At 69.6% G+C, this 22,110-nt stretch overlaps 3 protein-coding genes across 5 annotated transcripts; 1 reads left to right on the top strand and 2 right to left on the bottom strand.

Moving 5' to 3' along the window:
* Nucleotides 1–322: 322 nt before the first annotated feature.
* On the bottom strand, nt 323–4,270 carry PGAP3 (post-GPI attachment to proteins phospholipase 3; the record flags this gene model as incomplete). Of its 3 annotated transcripts, XM_082494977.1 has the most annotated exons (8): nt 323–963; nt 1,563–1,767; nt 1,869–2,005; nt 2,123–2,184; nt 2,332–2,394; nt 2,854–3,006; nt 3,091–3,188; nt 4,072–4,270. In XM_082494977.1, 8 exons carry the CDS (start codon nt 4,268–4,270, stop codon nt 900–902), a joined length of 981 nt encoding a protein of 326 aa, XP_082351103.1. In that variant the 3' UTR covers nt 323–899. The 3 variants fall into 3 exon arrangements, with proteins under 3 accessions (XP_082351103.1, XP_082351101.1, XP_082351102.1); XM_082494975.1 differs by having other exon boundaries at nt 1,563–2,005; XM_082494976.1 differs by having other exon boundaries at nt 1,563–2,005; nt 2,854–2,976.
* Nucleotides 4,271–6,108: 1,838 nt separating this feature from the next.
* Nucleotides 6,109–16,843, top strand: ERBB2 (erb-b2 receptor tyrosine kinase 2). The gene is made up of 27 exons (XM_082494726.1): nt 6,109–6,227; nt 8,857–9,008; nt 9,096–9,282; nt 9,695–9,832; nt 9,946–10,014; nt 10,561–10,673; nt 10,753–10,894; nt 10,990–11,106; nt 11,287–11,413; nt 11,504–11,577; nt 11,659–11,749; nt 11,880–12,079; nt 12,164–12,296; nt 12,405–12,495; nt 12,581–12,741; nt 12,827–12,874; nt 12,999–13,137; nt 13,239–13,361; nt 13,443–13,541; nt 13,623–13,808; nt 13,885–14,040; nt 14,156–14,231; nt 14,321–14,467; nt 14,567–14,664; nt 14,742–14,912; nt 15,511–15,784; nt 15,891–16,843. The coding sequence occupies exons 1-27, from the start codon at nt 6,155–6,157 to the stop codon at nt 16,232–16,234; spliced, it is 3,729 nt and encodes a 1,242-aa protein (XP_082350852.1). The 5' UTR covers nt 6,109–6,154; the 3' UTR covers nt 16,235–16,843.
* A 290-nt stretch (nt 16,844–17,133) lies between these two features.
* On the bottom strand, nt 17,134–19,886 carry MIEN1 (migration and invasion enhancer 1). The gene is made up of 4 exons (XM_082494725.1): nt 19,713–19,886; nt 19,019–19,116; nt 18,478–18,554; nt 17,134–18,032 (listed from the first exon to the last, which is right to left on the bottom strand). The coding sequence occupies exons 1-4, from the start codon at nt 19,784–19,786 to the stop codon at nt 17,949–17,951; spliced, it is 333 nt and encodes a 110-aa protein (XP_082350851.1). The 5' UTR covers nt 19,787–19,886; the 3' UTR covers nt 17,134–17,948.
* Nucleotides 19,887–22,110: the final 2,224 nt, after the last annotated feature.

Genomic DNA, 22,110 nt, shown 5'->3' with positions numbered 1-22,110 from the left:
AGATGGGGGCTGTGATGGGGGCTCAGGAGAGGGTGAGGATGGGGGGGGGGAGGGGTGCATGGCAGGGAGACAACGGGGCACAGCGTGGCGGGGGGGTAGGGGCACACAGGGGGAGGGACGGGGGGGGGGCACACAGGGTGGGAGATGGGGTGACAGCAAGGGGAATGGGGCATGGAGGGGGGGCAGGGATGGCAGGACATGGCAGGGCACGGGGGGGGGGCACAGAGCAGGGGACAGTGTGGCCGGGCAGAAGGTGCCCATGGGGCAGGGTGGGGGGCACGCAGGGGGGTGGGGGGCACAGGGGGGTGACAGCCAGGCCCTGTCCAGGTTGAACTCAGCTTTATTCACATCCCACAACACACTCAGGCAAGGAGGGGGGGCGGGGGGGGGGCACAGCCCCGGGGGGGGGGGCACAGCCCCTCTGGCAAAGGCGGGGGGGGGGGGGTATCCCCAGCCCCAAGGCACCGCTCCAGCCCCACATTACACCCACCCCCCCCAAAAAAGCCAGCCAGCAGGTGCCAGCGGGTCCCAGCAAGGCCCCCCCCCCGCCGGCCGCCCACCTCGTCCCCCCCCCCCAGCACCACAGCCCCCAGCAGCCATTGCCACCTCGCGGCTGCCGGGCTCCACCGCAGGGAGGGCTCAGCCCCGGCAGCCGCGGGGGGGTCTGGGGGGGGCTCAGCTGCCCTCAGCCCCTGTGCAACCGGCGGGGGGGGTGCCCCGGCCCCCCCGCACCCCGGGGAGGGGAGATGGGGAAGGTGGGGGGGCGTGGAGAGAAAAGCAAACCTCCGAAGGCAACTGGGGGAAGGAGCCCGTGGCCGGGGGGGCCGGGGGTTCGCTTGGCACAGGGCAGGGCAGGACCCTGGGGGGGGGCGAAGGGCCGCACTCCCCCCCCGGCAGCTCTAGTCCGCTTTGAAGAGGTCGGAGTTGGCCTTCAGGAGGTAGAGGCTGTCATCCACCAGGAAACTGCGGAGAGGTGGGGGGAGAGGTGGGGGCTGTGGGGGGCCGGGGGGGGGGGCCACAGCATCCCAGCCCCATGGCCTTGGAGAGACCCCCCCCACTCTGGCTGTCGGTGCTGGGTGGGGAGGGGGGGAGCCCCAACCCCCCCGCTGAGCACAGCCAGACCCCGGGGCTCCTGGGGAGCAGCAGCGGGGCCCCTCCAGCACCCCATGGGCAAGAAGGGACCCCCCCCACCCCGATTTCAAGGGGGGGGGGCACTGCGCACCCCATGGGCAAGAGAGAGCCCCCCAACACCCCATGGCAAACAGAGGGCAGCACTGAGCATCCCATGGACCAAAGGGGAGCACTGAGCACCCCAATTTCAAGGGGGGGGCACACGGCACGGGCAAGAGAGGGGCACCCTGTGGGCAAGAGCGGGTGCTGAGCACCTCGGTCTCAAGGGTGGGACCCCCCCAGAACCCCAAGGGAAACAGAGGGACACCCCCCCCCCCGAACCCCGGTTCCAAGAGAAGGGCACTCAGCACCCCGTGGGAAGGAGAGGGGTGCCCAGCACCCCTATTTTAAGGGAGGGGGTGTGCCAGGGAAGGGGGGGGGGTGGCACTGACCTGTAGAAGAGGACGTTGAGGGGGATGGTGCCGATGTGCCAGAGCGCGTGGGCGTCCAGCACCCAGAAGAGGGGGGGGAAGTCGAGGAGCTCCAGCAGCGCCAGCGCCTGCAGCAGCAGCACCACGGCCGCGCACTTCCAGACGTGGGGCAGGCGCGGGCGGTTCCGCAGGCACCACCGCAGCCACCACGCCAGGTTGAGGAGCCCTGGGGAGAGAGGGGGGGGACACACACGCAGGGAGAGGGGAGCACCCGCTTGGGGGTACGGCCCCCCACCTCCGTCCCCCCTTCCCCGGTCCCGGCCTCACCGATCGCCGCGTTCGCAGCCATGTTGTAGCCGTAGTCGAAGCGGACGAGGGTCAGGTAGGAGATGTGGCAGGCGAGGAAGAGGAGGAGGAAGGCCCTGAAGATGCTGATTAAGGCTGGCCGCTGCAGCCCCAGCGTCCTGGGGGGGCGAGGAGGAGGAGGAAGGGGTCGCTCACGGCCCCGGGGACCGGCCACCGCCGGTGTCCCCAGCGCCCTGCCCCACGGCTCGGTGCCCCACGGCGCTGGCGGGGCTCACCTGACGCAGCACAGGTACACGGAGTGCAGGACGACGGCCGAAGCACAGAAATAATCCAGTTTCTGGGGGATCGGGGTCGGGTGAGCCGTGCTGGCGGCTCAGGGAGGGCCACAGCGCACAGCCCCCCCGCAAGCAGGGCTGGGTGACAGGACCTTGGGGACAGAGGGTGACAAACCCATGGTCACGGTGGCTCTGAGGGTGCCACTCACCTCCGTCACAGCCGTGTCCCTCGTGTGGAAAATGGTGGACCAGAACCAGGCGTTTAAGGAGACCTGCGGGAGAGATGGCAACCCAGAGTCGGGGGGGGGGGGGGGGGGAGACGCCGAGCAGCCCCCGGTGCCAGCTAAGTGCCAGCGCCCCGCCTGGGTCACGTTCCCCCTCAGCAGCTCGTCAGCCTCATTAGGGAAGATGAGTGCCCTGAAAATTGGCTGCGGAGGCGCCGGGGGCCGAGGCAGCGGCAGCAGCCGGAGCTGTGCGGGGTTTGCCGATCAGCTGGTTATTGAAAAGCCCTCGAGACTCAGCGCCGCTGGCAGAGGATGCCCGGGAAGCGCCACCGGCGCGGTGCGGCTCTGCCAGCACAGGCTGTGCCCCCCAACCCCCCCCGTCACCCTGGGGGGGCCTCTGCAACGAGGGCAGACCACGGGGGCTGCAAGAAGACCCCCCAGATGGAGCAGCGAGGACGTGGGGCGCAGCACAGCCCGCCGGGAAGGGGACGGGGGGTGAGGGCTCACCCAGGCGAAGGCGACGCAGGTGGGGTACATGGGGGACGCCGGGGGGACGGCGGCTTTGTAGCGCAGCAGCATGACGAAGCTGGCCAGGCCGTTGAGGAAGGAGGCGAAGGCGGAGGCCGGCTCCTGGAAGAACAGGAACCGCGAGAAGGGCCACTGCAAGGGAGAAGGGCCGTGTCAGAGGGGAACCCCGGTCCCCCCTCGGTGTGTCACCCCCCCCCCCGGTCCCCCGCTGCTCACCTTGCCGTGGAACTGGGGCACCCTGTGGCCGCCCTGGACGTAGAGCCGCACCGTCAGCCACATGCACTCGTACTTGCAGTCGTCGCGGCAGGTCCAGCCTGGGAGACAAAGCGGCGGGAGGGGGCGGCCGGCACGGCGCCTACCCTGGCCACTAAATCCCCCCCCCAGTCCCTCCCAGTACAGACCATCAGGCTGCATGGCCAGACCATGGTGAGCGCTGGGAGTGCCAGGACCCAGCTGGGGCGAGGGGGAGCTGGGTGGGGTTCAGCCCACGGATCCAGGGGACCCTCACTGTGCTGGGGGCAGGCAGGGCACCCAGGCTTCCCCACATGGCTCCCAGTACCATGGCCCAGCAACCCCCAGTACAGCCCAGTGCTCCCCCAAATGGTCCAGTGACCCCCCCAAAATGGCCCAACAGAGGCCAGCACCTCCTCCAGCAAAGTCCAGTGGCACCCACTATGGCTCAGTGTCCCCCCAGAATGGCCCAGTGACCCCCCAGCATGGCCCAGTGACCCCCCAGCATGGCCCAGCGCAGCCCAGTACACCACTACACAGCCCAGCGCTTTCCAGCATGACCCCAAAACGGCCCAATAGCCACCAGCAATGGCCCAGTGCCCACCAACACAGCCCCAATGTAGCCTAATGCCCGCCAGCACTGCCCCAGCATGGCCCAGTGAACCCCCAGTACAGAACCAGCATGGCCCAATGATCCCACAGTACAGAACCAGCACCCCTCAGCCGGCCCCAGTGCCTCCCAGTCCGGCACAGCACCCCCTAGCCAGGCCTCAGGACAGCCCAGTGCTCCCCAGTCCATCCCAGTGCCTCCCACTACGGTCCCACGCCTCGGCCCCGCCCGCCCAGCAACCCGATGAGGAGGCGTGGTCTCTGAGAGGGGCGTGGCCTCCTCGAGGGGCGGAGCCTGACAACAGTTGGAGGCGCGGTCCGGCCGGGCAGCCAATGGGCGCGGGAGGGGGGCGGTACCTGTCAGGCCCATGTAGAGCGGCTGGCGGGCGCGGAAGTGCCGCAGCGCCGCCCCCGAGCAGTTCTGCCGCTCGCAGCGGCCCAGGCACTCCCGGTACAGCGGCTCCCGGTCCCCCTGCGAGCACTGGGCCGGGCCCGGCGCCGCCGCTGCCCCCAGCAGCAGCAGCAGCGCGGCCCGTGCCGCGCCGCCGGCCGCCATCGCCGCCCGGCCCGGCCCCGCCACTTCCGGCCCACCCCGGAAACGGGGGCGGCGCGGGGCACCATGGGATATAGCGCCTCCGCGGGGATGATGGGATACATTCCCCAGGGCGGGAGGCTCACGGGCTATATCCTCCCCTACCCGAGCACCCTCCGCAGAGGCTCATGGGATATATCCCCCCACCCGAGCACGACGTGCCCCGGGGGGTGTGCGGGGGCCCCGGGGGGGTGCGGAGCTCGGGGCCGGGCCGGGGCCTGGGGGCAGCGCGGCCTGGTCTGCCTCTGCCTCGGGGGGGCCCTGCAGGCCCCGGCCACGCGGGACCCCGAGCGGGGACCCCGAAGTGGCCGCCCTCCCGCGGGGTGCCATGGCGGGGGACAGGGGGGACACGTGCTGCCATCCCGGCTTGGGGTGGCGGTGACGCCTGGCTCCCCGCTGCTGTCCCCACGGAGCCGTCGCCTCTGGGCAGACGGGGGTCCCGGCCCCGCTGCCGGCACTGCAGTCCCTTCTCCAGCCCAGCCCGGTGCCAGCTCCTCCCTCGGGGTCTGGGGACGGCCGTGGTGGCACGCGTTGAAGCACGGGATGGGGCGGCCGATGGGGACATGGTGGGGAGAACCAGCCCCACGCGGGGGTCCTCTCCCGGCCCCCCAGCATGGCTGCTCCCGGCTGGGGCACCCTGCCCGGCCAGGGGGGTCCCCATTGCGGGCTGCGGTGCTCCCAGGGGACCCCCAAACCCAGTTACCCCCATGCGCCCAGGGCAGTAGGTGGGGGTGCCACCAGTGGCTTGTGCCCAAGTGCCAGCTTCGGGCCACCTCAGCGGGGACCCATCAAATGCTGCTGGCCTGTCCCCATACCCCAGGGCTGTCCCCATGCTCTGGCCTGCCCCTGTACCCCAGCCCAGTGCCTCCCAGCAGGACCCCGGAATGGCCCAATACCCACCAGCATGGCCCAGTGCCCCTGCAACGCAGCCCCAGCGTGGCCTGATGTCCCCCAGCACAGTTCCAGCACAGCCCAGTGACCCCCCCCAGTACAGAACCAACATTGCCCAGTACCTCCCAGGGATTGTCTGCCCTGTCCCCAAACCCCAGGACTGTCCCCATGCCCTGGGCTGTCCCCGTACTCCAGCCCAGCACTTCCCAGCATGACCTCAGAATGGCCCAATAACCACCAGCATGGCCCAGTGCCCACCTATACAGCCCAAGTGCCCCCCCAACACAGCCCTAGTGTGGCCTAATGCCCACCAGCACAGCCCAGTAACCCCCCAGTACAGAAGCAACATGCCCCAGTGCCTCCCAGGGACTGTCCCCATACCCTGGGCTGACCCCGTACCTCAGGACAGTCCCCGTACCTCAGGAACATCTGTGGGTGCCATGTCTGTCCCCCCGTCCCCAGACCCGGGAGCAGCATCACCGTCCCCCCCATCCCCTGCACCGGTACCAGTCCCAGCCCCAGCGGGGCAGGTGAGGGCATAGGGACGGGGGTCGCCCCCCAATCCAGGCACCGTACCCCCCTCCCGCAGCCGGTGTGTGTCCCCCCGGGGGGTGCAGGACCCCGGGACAGGACAGGACGGGGGGGCACCGGGGATCCCGCACCGAGCGGGGTGCGCTGCAACCGGGGCAGCCCCCAGCCCCGGAGCTGGGGGGGTGCGTGCGTGCGTGTGTGTGTGTGTGTGTGTCCGGTGCTCCCGGGGGGGGGGGTCGGGATCGGTGGGAGTGGTGGAGGGGGCGATGGAGGGGGGGGGGTGGCGGCGCGCCCTCGCCCGGGGCCGGGAACGCGGCGCGGCCCCGCGAGGCGGAGCCCGGGAGCGGCGGGAGGCGGCGGCTCCGCACCGCAAACTTTCCCGGAGCGGCCGGCGGGGGCCATGGGCCGCGGCCCGCGCTGAGCACCATGATCCCCGCCGGAGGCTGCCTCTGCGCCGGGCTGCTGCTCGCCGCCCTCTGCCCCGCCGCCGCCGCCGAAGGTGGGTCCGACCGGACCGGGACCGCGGGGGGACACCCACGGGGTGGTGGTGGTGGTGGGGGACACCGGGGACCGAGAGGACAGCGGGAACAGGGAGGACATCGGGCCGCGGGAGCGTCCCCTCGGGCGGCGGTGGGACTTTGCGTAAAGTTTTGCACGGGAGAGACCGGCACCGGGAGCACCGGGGGGGGACCGGAGCGGGGGGGGGGGGGGGGGGAACGTGGGGGCAGCGGGGTCCGGTGTGCCCGTGGGCTGCTCGGTGGAAATTGACGGGACCGCCCCCGTCCCCCCCGTGTACCCCCCGTCCCCCCCCCCCCCCAGTCCTTCCCCGATCTCCCCTCGGTCCCCCCCGGTTTTCCCCCGCCGCGGGCAGCGCGTCCCCGCCGGGGCTGGGGGCCGGACTGGGCTGGACTGGGAGGCGCTGGGCCGGACGGGGCTGCCCGTCCCGCTTCGCCCCGGCCCCCCCCCCCCTCCCCCCCGCCGATCCCCGGGTCCGCTGCCCCGGGAGGAGTTTGGGGCACCCGGTGCCGCCCCGAGTGGGGACACCCCCCCGCCTCCCCCAGCAGCAGCCGCCCCCCGGGGGTCCCGTAACACCCGGGGGCCGGGGGGGACCCCAACTTCCCGGGGTTGCCTTCCCGGAGGAAGGGGGGGCGCAGGGGCAGGAGCCGTGGGGTGCCGGGGCAGGCGCGGTGCCCCACGGAGCGGGTGGGTGGGTGGGTGGGTGGGTGGGTGCGTCGCCCGTCGCTCCCATCCACATTCTCGACGTGCCGCACCCTGCCCAGCCCGGGAGAGCGGCCGCGGAGGCAGCGGGAGCCCTGCCTGTGCCGAGGCCTCGGCCGGTAGCCCAGCACCAGCCCCAAAAAGCCACCGGTGGGGTTTGACCCCTCTGCCGGCTCGGGGCTGGCCTGCGGTCTCCCTGCAGCTCCCGTATTTCGGGGGGGCAGATCCGGCACAGGGCGTGTTTGGGAAGCAAACGGCCCGTGTGGGGTTGTGGGGCAGGGACGTGGGGACACGGTGCCCTCCTGGCACCCCGCGGCTCACCCCGCTCGGAGGGTCTGTGCCACGGGAGCTCCCAGCTCCGGGCTGGGGACACATCAGCGTGTCCCTATGGCCCCCAACCCCGTCCCTGGGGCCAGATCCGTGTGCTGGCCAGGAGGGGATGACCGGCAGCCCCAGCTCGGGGAGCACCGGGGCAGCCCCGTGGGCATGTGGCCGATGGGCTTTGCCGGACGCCTCGGCAGCTGCCTGCGGGCAACCCACGGTGGCACTGCCCGCCGGAGCATGCCGGGCAGGGTGGATCATTGATTGCCCTTCCCGGTGCCCGGCCGGGGGCTCGGAGGAGCAGGCAGGACCGAAGCCCATGGGACGGAGTTGGGATCCCACCGGGATCTGGCCCTGCCACCACCGCTCGCCCGTCCCTCCTCTCCTTCGCCTCTGCCCGCGCCGCGGGACAGGCGGAAAGCAGACCTTGAGCTTTGGCCGCCCGCCATGGTCTCCTCCCGGGGGGACCCTCCTCCGCACAGCTGAGGCCACCGCAGTGGGGTGAGAGCTGAACCCCCAAATTTGGAGGGGGCTTCCCCCACCCTGGCCATGCCCGCAGGGGGGGGTCTCCCTGGCTCGGCAGCCCTGGAGCAGGCAGAGGAGGTGGCTGCCAGCCTGGTCCCCCGGCCATGAGGCCGTGCAGGCAGCTGCCGGCACCGGGGGCTGTCACTCAGCCGCAGCACGGCCGGCAGCCCCCTCCAGCCGGGGACCTGGGCGGCGGGCAGGGCACGGCTGCCCGACCCCCGTGTCCCTCGGTGCCCCCCTGCCCCATGGCCGGGGAGGGGACGGTGGTGGCTCAGGGCTGATGGCACTGGGCTGTGCTGGGGCGGTGGTGAGATCGGTGCTGGAGCCGTGCCGGGGTCGGTGCTGGAGCCGGGCCGGGGTCTGGTGTAGGGGGGGTTCGTCCCGGCATGGTGGCGGGGTGCCGGGGGCTGCGGGCGCGCCGGGGCTGGGCCATGCCCGCCAGCCCTGCGTCACCGCTGCTCCCCAAACACGCCCGACCTGAAAAGGCGGTTCCTGCCGGGAGCGGGCGGCCGGGGGCCCTGTGCCACCCTCCGCCGTGACTCACCCGCCCGGCCCGGGGCCCCCACCCTGCACCCCCCACCCACCCCGATGCCCCGGGGATGGTCCCCCGGCCAGTAGCCCCCCACGGGATGGGGCCGGCCAGGCTCCGGCGGCCGTCGCCGCTCAACAATCGGGTCTTGTCTCGGCGTGGCCCCCCCGCCAGCGTGGGCAGAGCATTCCTGCCCACGGCCCCCACTCCGGCCCCCGGCACAGCACGGTCCCGGCACGGCCGTGGGTCCCAGCCCTGACCCCCAGCAGCACCGCGGGTGCGGGGCGACGTCGGCCCCCGGCTGTCCCTCGTGCGGGGACGGGTGCCAAAGCGGGAGCAGCTTTGCCGCGTGCCGGGGGAGCGGCGATCCAGGAAGCCCATCGGAAGCTGTTGGGAGCAGCCCCGGAGATAAACGGCCGCCGCCGGATCCCCGGCGTTTCCTGCGGAGGCCGGTGCCGCCGCCGGCTCGGTTTCCCGCGGGGGCGAGGACGCGCTGGGCGAGGGGACCCGCTGAGCTCCCGCTCCGTCCCCGCAGTCTGCACAGGGACCGACATGAAGCTGCTGCGTCCCTCCAGCCCCGAGAGCCACTACGAGACCCTGCGGCACCTCTACCAGGGCTGCCAGGTGGTGCAGGGCAACCTGGAGCTCACCTACCTGCCCCCCGACGCCAACACCACCTTCCTCAAGGTCTGCTGGGGGGGAGAAGCACCCTGGGGGGGTGGGGGGCATGGCAGGGGTCCGGCCGACCCCTCACCTGTGCCACGCCATCCCCAGGACATCAAGGAGGTGCAGGGCTACGTGCTGATCGCGGAGAACCAAGTGAGCCATCTGGAGCTGCAGAGCCTGCGCATCATCCGGGGGACGCAGCTCTTCCAGGAGCGTTACGCCCTGGCCGTGGTGGGCAACGCCGGCCCCACCGGCACGCCGGGGCTGCGCCAGCTCGGCATGCGGCACCTCACAGGTCAGGGACCCCTCGCCGGGGTGGTCACTCTTGACATGGGGTGTTCGGGGCTGCGGGTCGGTGCTCCTGGAGCTGCCGGGTCCTGCCTGGGGTGGGTGCACGGGGCTACTGGCCCTGCCTGGGGCTGCCGGTCCCTGCCCAGGGCTACCAGTCCCACCTGGAGCTGCTGGTCCCCAGCAGTCCCCACCTGGAGCTCTAGGTCCCTGCCTGGGGCTGGATGCTCCCCGTGGGGTGGCAGGTCCCCATGCAGCACTCAGTGTCCCCACGGGGGCTGCAGGTACCCCCTGTCCAGGGCTGGGTGTCCCCATGGGGTGGGAGGTCCCTGCCAGGGGCTGGCTGTCCCCGAGGGGCTGCAGGTTCCCCCTTTCCCTGTCCTGACACCCCCCACCCCCTCCAACCTCTCCCCACGCAGAGATCCTGAAGGGGGGGGTGCGCATCGAGAGGAACCCCCAGCTCTGCTTCCAGGAGACCATCCTCTGGTCCGACATCTTCCACCGGCACAACGAGCTCCGCGGCGAGGCCCAGGTGGACAGCACCCGCAGCCGCAGCTGTGAGCACCGGCACCCCGGCTTGGGGAGGGCGGGGGGAATTATACCCAGGGAGGGGGTTTTGGGGTTAGCGGCCCTCACGGCATCGCCCTCTCACGGCTTCCCCCCGGCGCAGGTCCCGACTGCCGGGCGCTGTGTGCCGAGGGGCGCTGCTGGGGCGAGGGGCCACAGGACTGCCAGACGCGTGAGTACAGAGACTGCCGCCAGCTCTGCCCCCCTCCCCCCCCCCCAGGACCCCCGGAGCCCCTGCCCTGCAGGCTCCTCCAAAATCCCTGGGAATGCCCCCTCCATTCACACATCCCTGTCCTACAGACCCCTACTTGAACCTAAATCCTGGTCCCAGAGACCCCCCTGGACCTTCCACTTCCCCCCCCCATGGGCTCCCCAGAATCCCTGCCCTGAAGACCCCCACTTGTCCCCCCAAATCCCTGTCCCATTGACCCCTACTTGGCACTCACATCCCCACCACAGGGAGCCCCCCCCGAGATCCCTGCCCTGGGGATCCCCACTTGCACACACCACACACCCCCAGATCCCTGTCCCACTGCCCCCATCGGCACCCACATCCCCACCACAGGACCCCCCCCCTCCCCCCCCCCATTCCTGCCCTGGGAACCCACCTACCCCCCAGCTCCTCATCCTGGGGATCCCCACATCCCCTGCGTGTGGGGGGAGCCATCGGGGTCTCCATCCCCACCGTGTCCCTCTCTCCTCTCCCCCCCCCCACCAGTGACCAACAGCATCTGCCACGGCTGCCCCCGCTGCAAGGGCACGAAGCCGACCGACTGCTGCCACGAGCAGTGCGCCGCCGGCTGCACCGGCCCCAAGCACTCCGACTGCCTGGTGCGCACCGGGGACGGGGACGGGGGGGGGCGCTCCTGGTGGGGGGGATGCTGGGGTCTCACCCTCCCACCCCCCCCAGGCATGCCTGAATGTCAACCGGAGCGGGATCTGCGAGCTGCACTGTCCCCCCCTCGTCATCTACAACTCGGACACCTTCGAGTCGGTGCCCAACCGCGACGGGCGCTACACCTTCGGCGCCAGCTGCGTCAGCCAGTGTCCCTGTGAGTGCTACGCCGGCGGTGGGGGGGGGGGGGGGGGTCTGGTGCCGAGCCGCCATGGCCCTGACCCCCCCCTCTCTTCTGCATCGCCCCCCCAGATAACTACCTCGCGACGGAGGTGGGCTCCTGCACCCTCGTGTGCCCCCAGAACAGCCAGGAGGTCACCGTCAACAACGTCCAGAAGTGCGAGAAGTGCAGCAAGCCCTGCCCGGAGGGTGAGCAGCCCCCCCCCACTGCCTCGGGGGGGCTTTGGGGACCTCAGGGGTGCTGGTGATGCCCCGGGAGGGGGGGGGGGGCGTGTCCCTCTGCAGCCGGTGGGGTGGGAGCAAGTGAGCGTTTTGGGGGGAGCGGGGGTCCCGGCAGAGCACCCCAGCCCTGCTGTGCCCCCCCCGCAGTGTGCTACGGGCTGGGAGTGGATTTCCTCAAGGGCGTCCGCGCCGTGAATGCCTCCAACATCCAGCACTTCGCCGGCTGCACCAAGATCTTCGGCAGCCTGGCCTTCCTGCCCGAGACCTTCACCGGGTGAGCACTGTGCCCCCCCCGCCCCTCACCAACCCCACGGGTGGCCACCATGCCCCCCAGTCCCTCCAACCTCCTTCCCGTCCCCGGCAGGGACCCCAGCACCAACACGCTGCCCCTGGACCCCAAACTGCTGCGGATCTTTGAGAGCCTGGAGGAGCTGACGGGTGAGAGTGGGGGGAGCCGGGGGCTGCGGGCCCAGGGGGGGGGACGACACACACGGGGCGGTGACACTCAGGTCCCCGCAGGCTTCCTCTACATCGCCGCCTGGCCACCCAGCCTGCAGGACCTGGGCGTCTTCCAAAACCTGCGGGTCATCCGGGGCCGCGTGCTGCACAAGTGAGCGGGGACAAGGGGACACGGCGGCGGGAGGGGGTGTGCGCGCGTGTGTGTGTGTGTGTGACATGGGGACACAGTGTGTGTATGGGGGTGGTGGTCCGCGTGCGCTCACCCGGCGCTGTCTCGGCAGCGGCGCCTACTCGCTGACGCTGCGGGACCTGGCGGTGCGGGCGCTGGGGCTGCGCGCCCTGCAGGAGATCAGCAGCGGGATGGTGCTCGTCCACCACAACCCCCAGCTCTGCTTCCTCCAGAAGGTGCCCTGGGACAGCATCTTCCGCAACCCCCGCCAGCGCCTCTTCCAGACCCACAACAAGCCCCCCGAGCAGTGCGGTAAGCGGTACCCATGGGGGAATGGCGTTGGGGGGGACAGGCAACATCCCCCTCCCCGCGTTGCTCACGGTGCCCCCCCTGCAGAGAGCGAGGGGCTGGTCTGCTTCCACCTCTGCGCCCACGGGCGCTGCTGGGGACCCGGCCCAACCCAGTGCGTCGCCTGCGAGCGGTTCCTGCGCGGCCAGGAGTGCGTCGCCTCCTGCAACCTTCTGGATGGGTGAGCGGCGAGCCCTGGGCATGGCGGGCAGAGTCACACACACACCCCCAGTGCAGGGGGTGCGGGACCCCATCCCTGCGCCCACCCCATGGCCCTTCCGCCCCGCAGAGCCGTCCGGGAGCACGCCAACGGGACACGGTGCCTTCCCTGCCACCCCGAGTGCCAGCCCCAGAACGGCACCGAGACCTGCTTCGGATCGGTGAGGATGGGGGGACACACGTGGGGAGAGTGGGGGGGTGGTCCCCAGACGTCTGGGTTCCTCACCAGCCCCCCCCCTCCCGCAGGAGGCGGACCAGTGCGTGGCTTGTGCCCACTACAAGGACGCGCAGCAGTGCGTGCGGCGGTGCCCCAGCGGGGTGAAGGCGGACGCCTCCTTCGTGCCCGTCTGGAAGTACCCGGACGAAGACGGCGTCTGCCAGCTCTGCCCCACCAACTGCACCCACTCGTGAGTCCGGGGAGAGGGCCGGCCGGGCGTGGGGTCGTAGGGGGGGTTGCTGGTGGGGGGGTGCTGCTGCACACTGTGTCCGCAGGTGCACCATCCGGGATGAGGACGGCTGTCCCGTGGACCAGAAGCCAAGGTATGAGCGGGGATGCCCTGCGCCACCCTGACCCCCACTCCTCTGGGTGCTGGGGGGGCTCCTCCAGCCGGGACCCCCCACCCCATCACCATCTCCCCCATCCCGGTCACCTCCTGTCCCGCAGCCAGGTGACATCCATCATCGCCGGCGTGGTGGGAGCTCTGCTGGTCGTCGTCCTCCTGCTCATCACCGTCATCTGCGTCAAGCGCCGGCGGCAGCAGGAGCGGAAGCACACCATGCGGCGCCTGCTGCAGGAGACTGAGGTGGGGGCGCCGGGACCTGCGGCTCTCCTGGGGAGGGTGGACCCCCAGTGCTGGGGGGGGTGCCAGGAGCCTGGCTGCCCCTCACCCGTCTGTGCCCGCAGCTGGTGGAGCCGCTGACGCCCAGCGGAGCCCTCCCCAACCAGGCCCAGATGCGGATCCTCAAGGAGACGGAGCTCAAGAAAGTGAAAGTCTTGGGCTCCGGTGCTTTCGGCACCGTCTATAAGGTAAGGGTTGGGGTGGGGGCACTGCCAGTGGGTTGGGACCCTCCCTACTCCGCACCCCCTCACCCGTGTTACCCCCAACAGGGCATCTGGATCCCCGACGGGGAGAGCGTGAAGATCCCGGTGGCCATCAAGGTCTTGCGGGAGAACACGTCACCCAAAGCCAACAAGGAGATCCTGGACGTGAGTGTGCCAGGGGTGCCGGCAGGCGAGCGGTGCTGGTGGCAGCCCCTGCCCAGCCTGACACCCCCCCCGTGCCCGCAGGAGGCCTACGTGATGGCAGGGGTGGGCAGCCCCTACGTGTCCCGGCTGCTGGGCATCTGCCTGACCTCCACGGTGCAGCTGGTGACGCAGCTGATGCCCTACGGCTGCCTCCTGGACTACGTGCGGGAGAACAAGGACCGCATCCGCTCCCAGGACCTGCTCAACTGGTGTGTGCAGATCGCCAAGGTAGGACGGGGGTCTGGGGGGAGCTGGGGGGGGACACGGCGGGGGCTGGGGCCGGCCTGATGCGCGCCATCCCCAGGGGATGAGTTACCTGGAGGAGGTACGGCTGGTGCACCGGGACCTGGCTGCTCGCAACGTCCTCGTCAAGAGCCCCAACCACGTCAAGATCACCGACTTCGGGCTGGCCCGGCTGCTCGACATCGATGAGACCGAGTACCACGCTGACGGCGGCAAGGTGGGGGAGGTTGGGGATGTGGGGACGGAGTGATGGGGACCACGATGTTCCCCCCTGGGGACAGCCAGCCCCTCTTCCCCAAGTCCTGCTCACCTCTCCGTTCTCCCTGTCCCAGGTCCCCATCAAGTGGATGGCGCTGGAGTCCATCCTCCGCCGGCGCTTCACACACCAGAGTGATGTCTGGAGCTACGGTACACCGGGGCAGCCCTGTGCCTGGCGCTGGGTGGGTGTGCTCAGGGGTGACCTGGGGCACCACTCACCCCTGTCCCTGTCCCCCCAGGCGTCACCGTGTGGGAGCTGATGACCTTCGGGGCAAAACCCTACGATGGGATCCCTGCGCGGGAGATCCCCGACCTGCTGGAGAAGGGCGAGAGGCTCCCGCAGCCGCCCATCTGCACCATTGATGTCTACATGATCATGGTGAAATGTACGGCGGGGGGGGGGGGGGGGACGGGGACAAGGACACGGCATGGGGACAGGGTGCCGCGGTGGCACCTCGCTCCCAGCCCTGACAGCTCTGCCCCAGGCTGGATGATCGACTCCGAGTGCCGGCCCAAGTTTCGGGAGCTGGTCACCGAGTTCTCCCGCATGGCCCGGGACCCCCAGCGCTTCGTTGTCATCCAGGTACACAGGTCCCCAGAGGTCCTGTCCCCCCACCAGCACCCCGATGAGGACACTGACCTCTGCCCCCCCACCAGCAGAATGACATGGCCGGGCTGCTCGGCTCCATCGACAGCACCTTCTACCGGGCTCTGCTCGAGGAGGAGGACATGGACGACCTGGTGGATGCCGAGGAGTACCTGGTCCCTCACCAGGGATTCTTCAGCGCTGAGACCTCCACCACCTACCGCAGCCGCATCTCCTCCACACGGGTAGGTGGGCTGGGGAGGGGGAGGGAGGCCAGGCAGGAGACCCCCTTTCCTGGCAGAGGTGTGGGGTGACCCAGTGCCCGGGGCAAAGCTGCAGCCACGACTATGCTGGGGGGATGTGGGGTGCAAGTCTCCCCCCTGCACTGCCCAGGGACCCTGTGCCACACCAGGGTCCTTGGCAGGGGCTGCAAGCGCCCGACTTAGACTAGATACAACAAAGAGATGTTTTACACTGAGGGCAGTGAGCCCCTGGCGCAGGGTGCCCCGAGAAGCTGTGGTGCCCCATCCCTGGAGGTGTTCAAGGCCGGGTTGGATGGGGCTGGGAGCAACCTGGGCTGGGGGGAGGTGTCCCTGCCCGGGGCAGGGGGGTTGGAGCTCGATGATCTTCAAGGTCCCTTCCAACCCAAACTGATCTATGGTTCTATGAGATGCCCCATCCCTGGAAACATCCCAGTTCAGGTTGGACGGGGCTCGGAGCGACCTGGTCTGGTCGGAGATGTCCCTGCTCATGGCAGGGGGTTGGACTGGGTGGCCTTTAACAGGCCCTTCCTGCCCAAACCAGTCTGTGATTCTATGACTCTATGCCCTCTCCTGCACCCAGAGCACAGCGGAGACGCCTGCCGATGTGGAGGAGGGTGAGGGCTTGGCCGCCTTCCCCTTCCCCCCCCAGGGCCTGGTGGAGGGGCCGGAGGGCCCCGTGCCAGAGGTGCTGGAGGGGGACGGTGGGGCCAAGGTGGCCCTGCAGAGCCCGTCGGGGCGGGAGCCCAGCACCCTGCCGCGGTACAGCGAGGATCCCACCGTGCTGGTGGCCGAGGACAGCGAGGGCCTGGACCCCGAGAGCTTCACCGCCCCAGCTCCCCGCACCACCATGCCAGGTAGGGAGGGGACGGGTGGGGGACCCTGCAGGATGGGGAGGCTGCCTGCCCACCCCATCACCCAGCCCGGCCACGGTGGCCCCTAACGCATCCCTTGTCCCTGCAGAGTACGTAAATCAGGCCGGGGAGCGGTGCTCACCGCCCCGGCACCCCCACCCACCTCCATCCCCACCGGACAAGCCCAAGGGGCACCAGGGTAAGAACGGGCTCATCAAAGAAGCCAAGCACCCCTTCCCGGGGCCCTTCGGCCATGCTGTGGAGAACCCCGAGTACCTGGCACCCCCCAGCCCGCCCACCCCCAGCCCCTTCAGCCAGGCCTTCGACAACCCCTACTACTGGAACCAGGACCCCCCCAAGGCCGGTGGCCCTGAGGGTGGCCCTGGCACAACACCCACGGCCGAGAACCCCGAGTACCTCGGCCTGGCCGGCCTCGACGACGCGGCCGCGTAGGGCCGGGCTGTGGAGAGACCCCCCCAACTTCGCCGAGGCAGCTTAGGGAGGGACGGCACGGCGAGCTGCGGACGCGGGGCTGGAGGCTGTCCCCCTCTGCCTGGTGGCGTCCTTACTAACGCCACAGGGTGACGCCGGCCACAGAGGGCTGGGAGAGCCCAGGACGCTGTGGGACAGTGTGGCAGCACATGTGGGGACAGAGAGGGGTCACCCTTTGTGCCAGGCGTTGCTCTGGGCTCCCCCCCCGGGAGCTGGGCACCGGCAGGGGTGACCCACAAGCTGCACGGAGCCGGATGGTGCTCAGACTGTGACCGGGAGCAGCCCGGGGAGCTCAGCCCCAGCATGGCCCGGAGAAGGACAGCCCACCACCGTCATCCCAGCGGCTCTTCTGCCACCACCCACCTCTCCAGGGCTGTCCTGGTCCAGCTCATCCCGCAAACCTCGCCACCGCCCTCCCCTCCTGGTGCCCCAGCTGCACCGGGACACACGGACTTGCACTGAGAGCAGGCGGACACTGGGCCCGTGTCCTGGCTCCTCCTGGATTCTTTTGAAGCCGACTGTATCGCACCGAGATGTATATTTGGTAACTGTACATTGTTTTTTTTTCTACTCCGCTTGTCTGCATGGTTCCCTCTTTTCCATTGGCAGCTGGCACAGGGCAGGGGACCCAGCTCTGTCTCCTGGGGACCATCGTGTCCCTTCCCTCCTGGCCTCGGCCGCCACCAGCTGAGGAGGCAGCAAAGGGCAGGACCTGCTTACCTGGAGGGTAAAAGTCGTGATCCCGCCTGGCCGCCAGCCAAGGGCAGGGCAGGCAGGAGACGAGACCTGATCTAACCCCGCTTTTACATCTCGATGCCCGTGTCCCACCCACATTCTTGAGGGACACAAGAGGGGCCATGTTCTCCTCTGTCCTTTATTCAGCACTGGGCCGTTGCGTTTATACACAGTATAGAATAAATAGGGGGCCCCTCCGCCGGCTCAGCTGCCCCGTGGCAAAGGGCAGAGTCATTACTGGCAGAAAGTGAGAGCTGAGAGCCTGAGAACAGGGAGGTGGGGGAAGCTCGTGGCCGTTAAATAAACCTCTTGGCCATGGGGACAGAGCCAAGCCGGGGTTCCCATGCCCGGCCGGGGCAGCCGGTCCCTGCTGCCCTCATACCGGTTTAAATAGTGACAGGAGAGACTTTAATCATTAACGAATCACGCTAAAGTTTACAGTGAATGTTTTTGCCTCTGCATTAACCTGCTAGGAGAGCTGGAGCTGCAAAGTCCCCTCCAACACCTGGCCTGGCTCCCCCGAGGGCTGGCCAAAGCATTTGCGGGGGCCCCCAAACCCCCGGTGGCTGAGGGAGGGGAGAGACCCCCCCCGCACTGCTGGGCGTGAGGGGAGGCAAGCGCAGAGGAAGGAGGAAGGCAAAGGCAGGCAGGGAATCCACCCCACACCACAGCTACACCCCACAGCACCTCAGGCACAGGGGGGACACGACCCGAAGGGATGGACCAGGACAGCGCCCCCCAGCACAGCCAGCCCAGTGACACCAGTGTCACAGCTCTGCCCATCCCAGCTCTCACCCCCAGTGAGATGGCATTCCCCAGGAGGCTCCTTACGCTCTCGCATTCCCCTGACGTCCCCGGTCATAGAGGAAGCTAACGAAGGCAGCGAGGAGCGAAGCGGGGGGATGCTGAGGGGGCTGGGAGAACCCCGCTGGGTGCAGGGCTACAGGATGATGCAGGGGGGGCGGCTGTTGGTGATTTTCTCCAGTGGTTCCCCATTCCTTGCTCTGCGAATGGCTTCGATCAGCTGAAGAAACAAGAGGGGAGGGAGTCACGCTCTGGGCTGGCCTCGCTCCAAGGTCTGGTAGGGGAAGGAGCACTCGGGGGCAGGGGACATGCAGTGTTCGGGAGCACTTGGATGCAATACGTCCAAGGCAGTGCTGTGGGCCCAAATCATGGCTATGCCGAGGCAGGAGCTCCAGGAACCGTCCCCGCATTCCCCACAGGAGCAGCAGTGGCTCAGGCTCACACCATACCAGCAGGACCTAGAGTGGGTCCTGGCAGGGGGGCAGGAAGGGGAAAAACACCCGATGGGATTGTAAGGCATTGCTGGAACTCAGGCAGAGCTGGTGGATGGTGAAACGGAAACATCAAGGGGAAAAACCGATCACAGGGGAGCTCGCTGCAAAACCAAACCTCCCGGCAGACACCAGCATCGCTGACACAAGGACCCTGCAGCGCCAAGTACTTACGTCCTTCTCATAGGGAAAGCCTCCGTTCTCCAGCTTGGAGAAGACCAGCTGCCCATTGATCTCAATCTCGAAGGCACCTTAAAAGCACACAGGGCCAAGCCGTAAGCTGTGCGCCTGCCCCGTGCAGTCCTGCCAACCCCCAGGTGCGACCTGCAGCTGTTCCTGCCACACCGACCCCTGGCACAAGCATCAGGGAGGCAGAAACACTGCAGTGGTACCCCCAGACCCACCACGCTGTACCCCTGGTGGAAGGACCGGGCTGGCAAAGCACACAGTGCACCCCTGCAGAGCCTGGGGGGCTCCTGCCCTGCTCCTGGCAGACTCCCAGGCTTCAGAGTCTGCACCCTCCCAAAACCTCAGCGAGGGGCAGCCCCTGTGATACGCAGCACTCAGGCAAGCAAAGCACAACCCTTCCAGCCTCACTGCAAGCCCCAGACAGGGCTGGCACACAGCACTGCAGCAGGGGCAGGCCAGGGTAACTCCAACCGCAGCACACCCCAGTGGTGACCCCGGCACGGTGCCAGCCACCGCAGGCCCTTACCTGTGCCCCCCAGCCTGGACTCGATCTCGATGTCGGGGTACTCCTCCTTCACGGCACTCGCCAGCTCCTGGTACGTGGGCTCGAAGCCGCAGGGCTCGCTGGGTGCGGGGAGAAGCAGGTGAGAGCTGGGGCCTCACCGCAGGGAGCCCCCAACAGCACCCCTCACCCAGACACTCCCCATCCAACCCTGCCCCAAACCAAGGAGCCCTCAGCATCCGCCTCCCGTTGCTGCCTGTACCCCCACATCCTCCACAATAAGCACCCCATCCCCAAAACCCTCTTACCCCTCTGCACCCCCTCACTCCTCCCCACGAGCCCCCCAGCTGCCTGCACCTCTCAGCCCCCCCTAGCCCATTCCCCTACGACCCACCTACCCCTCTGCAGGCCCCCCCCGCAGAGCCCCCAGCCCCGCCATCAGACTCCCCCTCACCCCTCGTCCCTCCCATCAGCTCCCACACGCCTGAAAGCCCCCCCAGCACCCCGCAAGCCCCCTCCCAGTTCCCCCAGTGGCTGCCCCCGGCACCCCAGTATACCCTTCCCCAGACCCTCCCACCCATCCGGGTCGCTCACGCCCCTGAAAGCCCTCCGGCCCCGCCATTCCCCCCGGTTCCTCGTCCCCGGCGCCGCCGCAACCCCCCACCGGAGACGGCGGAGCGGCACCGGGGAAGGAGCTCGGGCCCGGCGCAGCGCTTACCAGTACTCCACCACGATGCGGACCCGCCGCTCAGCATCGGCCGCCGCCGCCACCGCCTCAGCCCCGTCACTCATCGCCGCCGGTCCCGCCGCTCGCTCGCCGCTTCCGGGTGCAGCCACGTGACGCCGCACTTCCGGCCGCGCTGCACCCCTCCTCTCGTCTGCTCCGGGCGGGCCGCGCTGCGCCACCTGCTGGCGGGAGGAGCGCACAGCCCGCCGCGTCCCCACGGAGCCCGCGGGACCCCCCCCGGCCCCGCCGGAGCTCTACAGCCCCATGGGGATCCCCACAGACCCATGGGACCCCCACTTCCCCTCATGGGACCCCACTGACACCCTTCTGACCCCCCCGTGGGAGCCCTATAGGGCTTTGGGAGGTGCCCAGCCCCCAGGAGACCCGTGGGACCCCCATGGAGCCCTCAGCGTCCCCCACAGGGACCTCCTGAGCCCCCCCATGGGGACCTCTCCGGGGACTCTGTGGCCCCATGGGACTCCAAGCACCTCATGGGGACACCGCCCCACCATGGGGACACACACACCCCTTATGGGGACACCCACGCACCCCACAGAGATGCCACCACCCCATGGATACTCCCACAGCACCCGTGGGGACATTCGTTTTCCCATAGGGTCCCCCATAGCCCCATGAAACACCCACAGTCCCCATGGAGACCCCCCCTAGCACCTATGGAGACCCTCAAGGGACCCCCCTCTCCATCCCCATTGGACCCCCCCCAGATCTCCTAAGGGACCCCCACATCTCCCACTGCCCACCTCCCCATTCCATAGCCCCCCCGGGGTTCCCACATCTCTCCAAACCCCAGAGGACCCTGCCACCAGTATGAGACCCCCATGAGACCCCCCCGCACCCCACGGGGTCCCCACCTGCCCCAGGCCCTGGGCTGACCCCATGGGACCCCCCCCACCCCATGGGGCCCTTCCAGCGCCCCACGTGTATGGTCCCAGCGGACCCCCGACCCAAACCCCACAGCCTGGGGCCGGGAACCCCCGGGGGAGCGTGCCGTCCCGTGCCAGACACACACCGCCAGGACAGCCATGGGGGTGTCCCCCCACCGTCTCTTCCCCCCCCACCCCCACCCCCCACCCCCCGTCTCAGCCGCTGCTGGGGTCACCACAGTGCATTGTGGGAAACTCCCCATCACCACCGTGGGGAGGTGGGATGTGGGTTCGGGGTGGGTGTGTGTGTGGTGGGGGGGTTGGACCCCACCGTGCTGGCATGGGGCCAAGCTGGATGCCCCATCCTGGGGCCGGGAGGGGGTGTTCGGGGGTGGGGGGCACCCTTGGGTGCCACGGAGTGTGGGGGGGGGGCAGGTGCCGGGCGGCTGTCCCGGGGCGGCATGATGTCAGGCGGGGGCGGGAGCTGGCGCAGGTAGATAAAGCTGGGGAGAACAGGAATCCCCGGTCCGGCGGGAGGGTGGCGGGACGCAGCGGGCGCCTGCAGGTAGGAATGGGGCCGGGGTGGGGACCCCCAGCGCCGTGGGGCCGCTGGCCATCCCGGGATGGTGGCCCCCATCCTGCCGGCATGACCCCATCCCCCTGCGCCTTCCCTCCTGCCTTCTTCCTGGCTCTTCCTCCTCCTCTGCCGCCCCGGCGCGGCCTCGCTGCCGCCGCTGCCCTGCAGCCTCCACACCCCCAGCTCCCAGCCCCCACGGCCCGGGGAGCCCTGTCCCACTGCCCCGGCACCCACCGGGAGCCCTGCCCACAGCTGGTGGCCCTGGGACCCCATCCCTTAGCCCTGGTGGCCCTGGGAACCCTGCCCCACAGCTCTGGTGGCCCTGGGACCCTGGGCCCTAACCTTGTGGCCCTGAAACCCTATCCCATAACCCTGGTGGCCCTGGGACCTCATCCCATAGCCCTGGTGACCCCGGTCCCCCTGCCCTATAGCCCTGGTGGCCCTGGTACCTCATCCCATAGCCCTGGTGGCCCCTGTCTCCCTGCCCTATAGCTCTGGTGGCCCTGGGACCCTGGTCCCATAGCCTCAACATCATCCAGTCCCTCTGCCCCCCAGTCCTGCTGGCTCTGGGACCCCATCCCTTAGTGATGGTGGCCCTGGGACCCTCTCCCTTAAACTTGGTGGCCCTGAGACCCCGTCCCTTAATGCTGATGGTGCTGGGACCCTGTCCCCTAAACCTGGTGGCCCTGGTCCCCCTGCTCCATAACCCTGCTGGCCCTGGGGCCGAGCCCTATAGTTCCAACACCCTGCAGTCCCCCCCACCCCATAGCCCTGGTGGCCCTGGTCCCCTTGCCCCATAGCCCAAAGGCCCCGGTCCCCCTGTTTGTCCCAGACCGCAGGGACACCCTGTGTCCCCCCACCATCATCACCACCCCATCAGAGCCTCATCACAGCCACCAGGACAGGGCTGGCGTCGGGGTGACCTGAG

The sequence above is a fragment of the Vanellus vanellus genome (genome assembly GCF_965231255.1).
Source record: "Vanellus vanellus genome assembly, chromosome: 24".
NCBI lineage: Eukaryota > Metazoa > Chordata > Aves > Charadriiformes > Charadriidae > Vanellus > Vanellus vanellus.
This window is presented reverse-complemented; position numbering and strand designations above follow the sequence as displayed.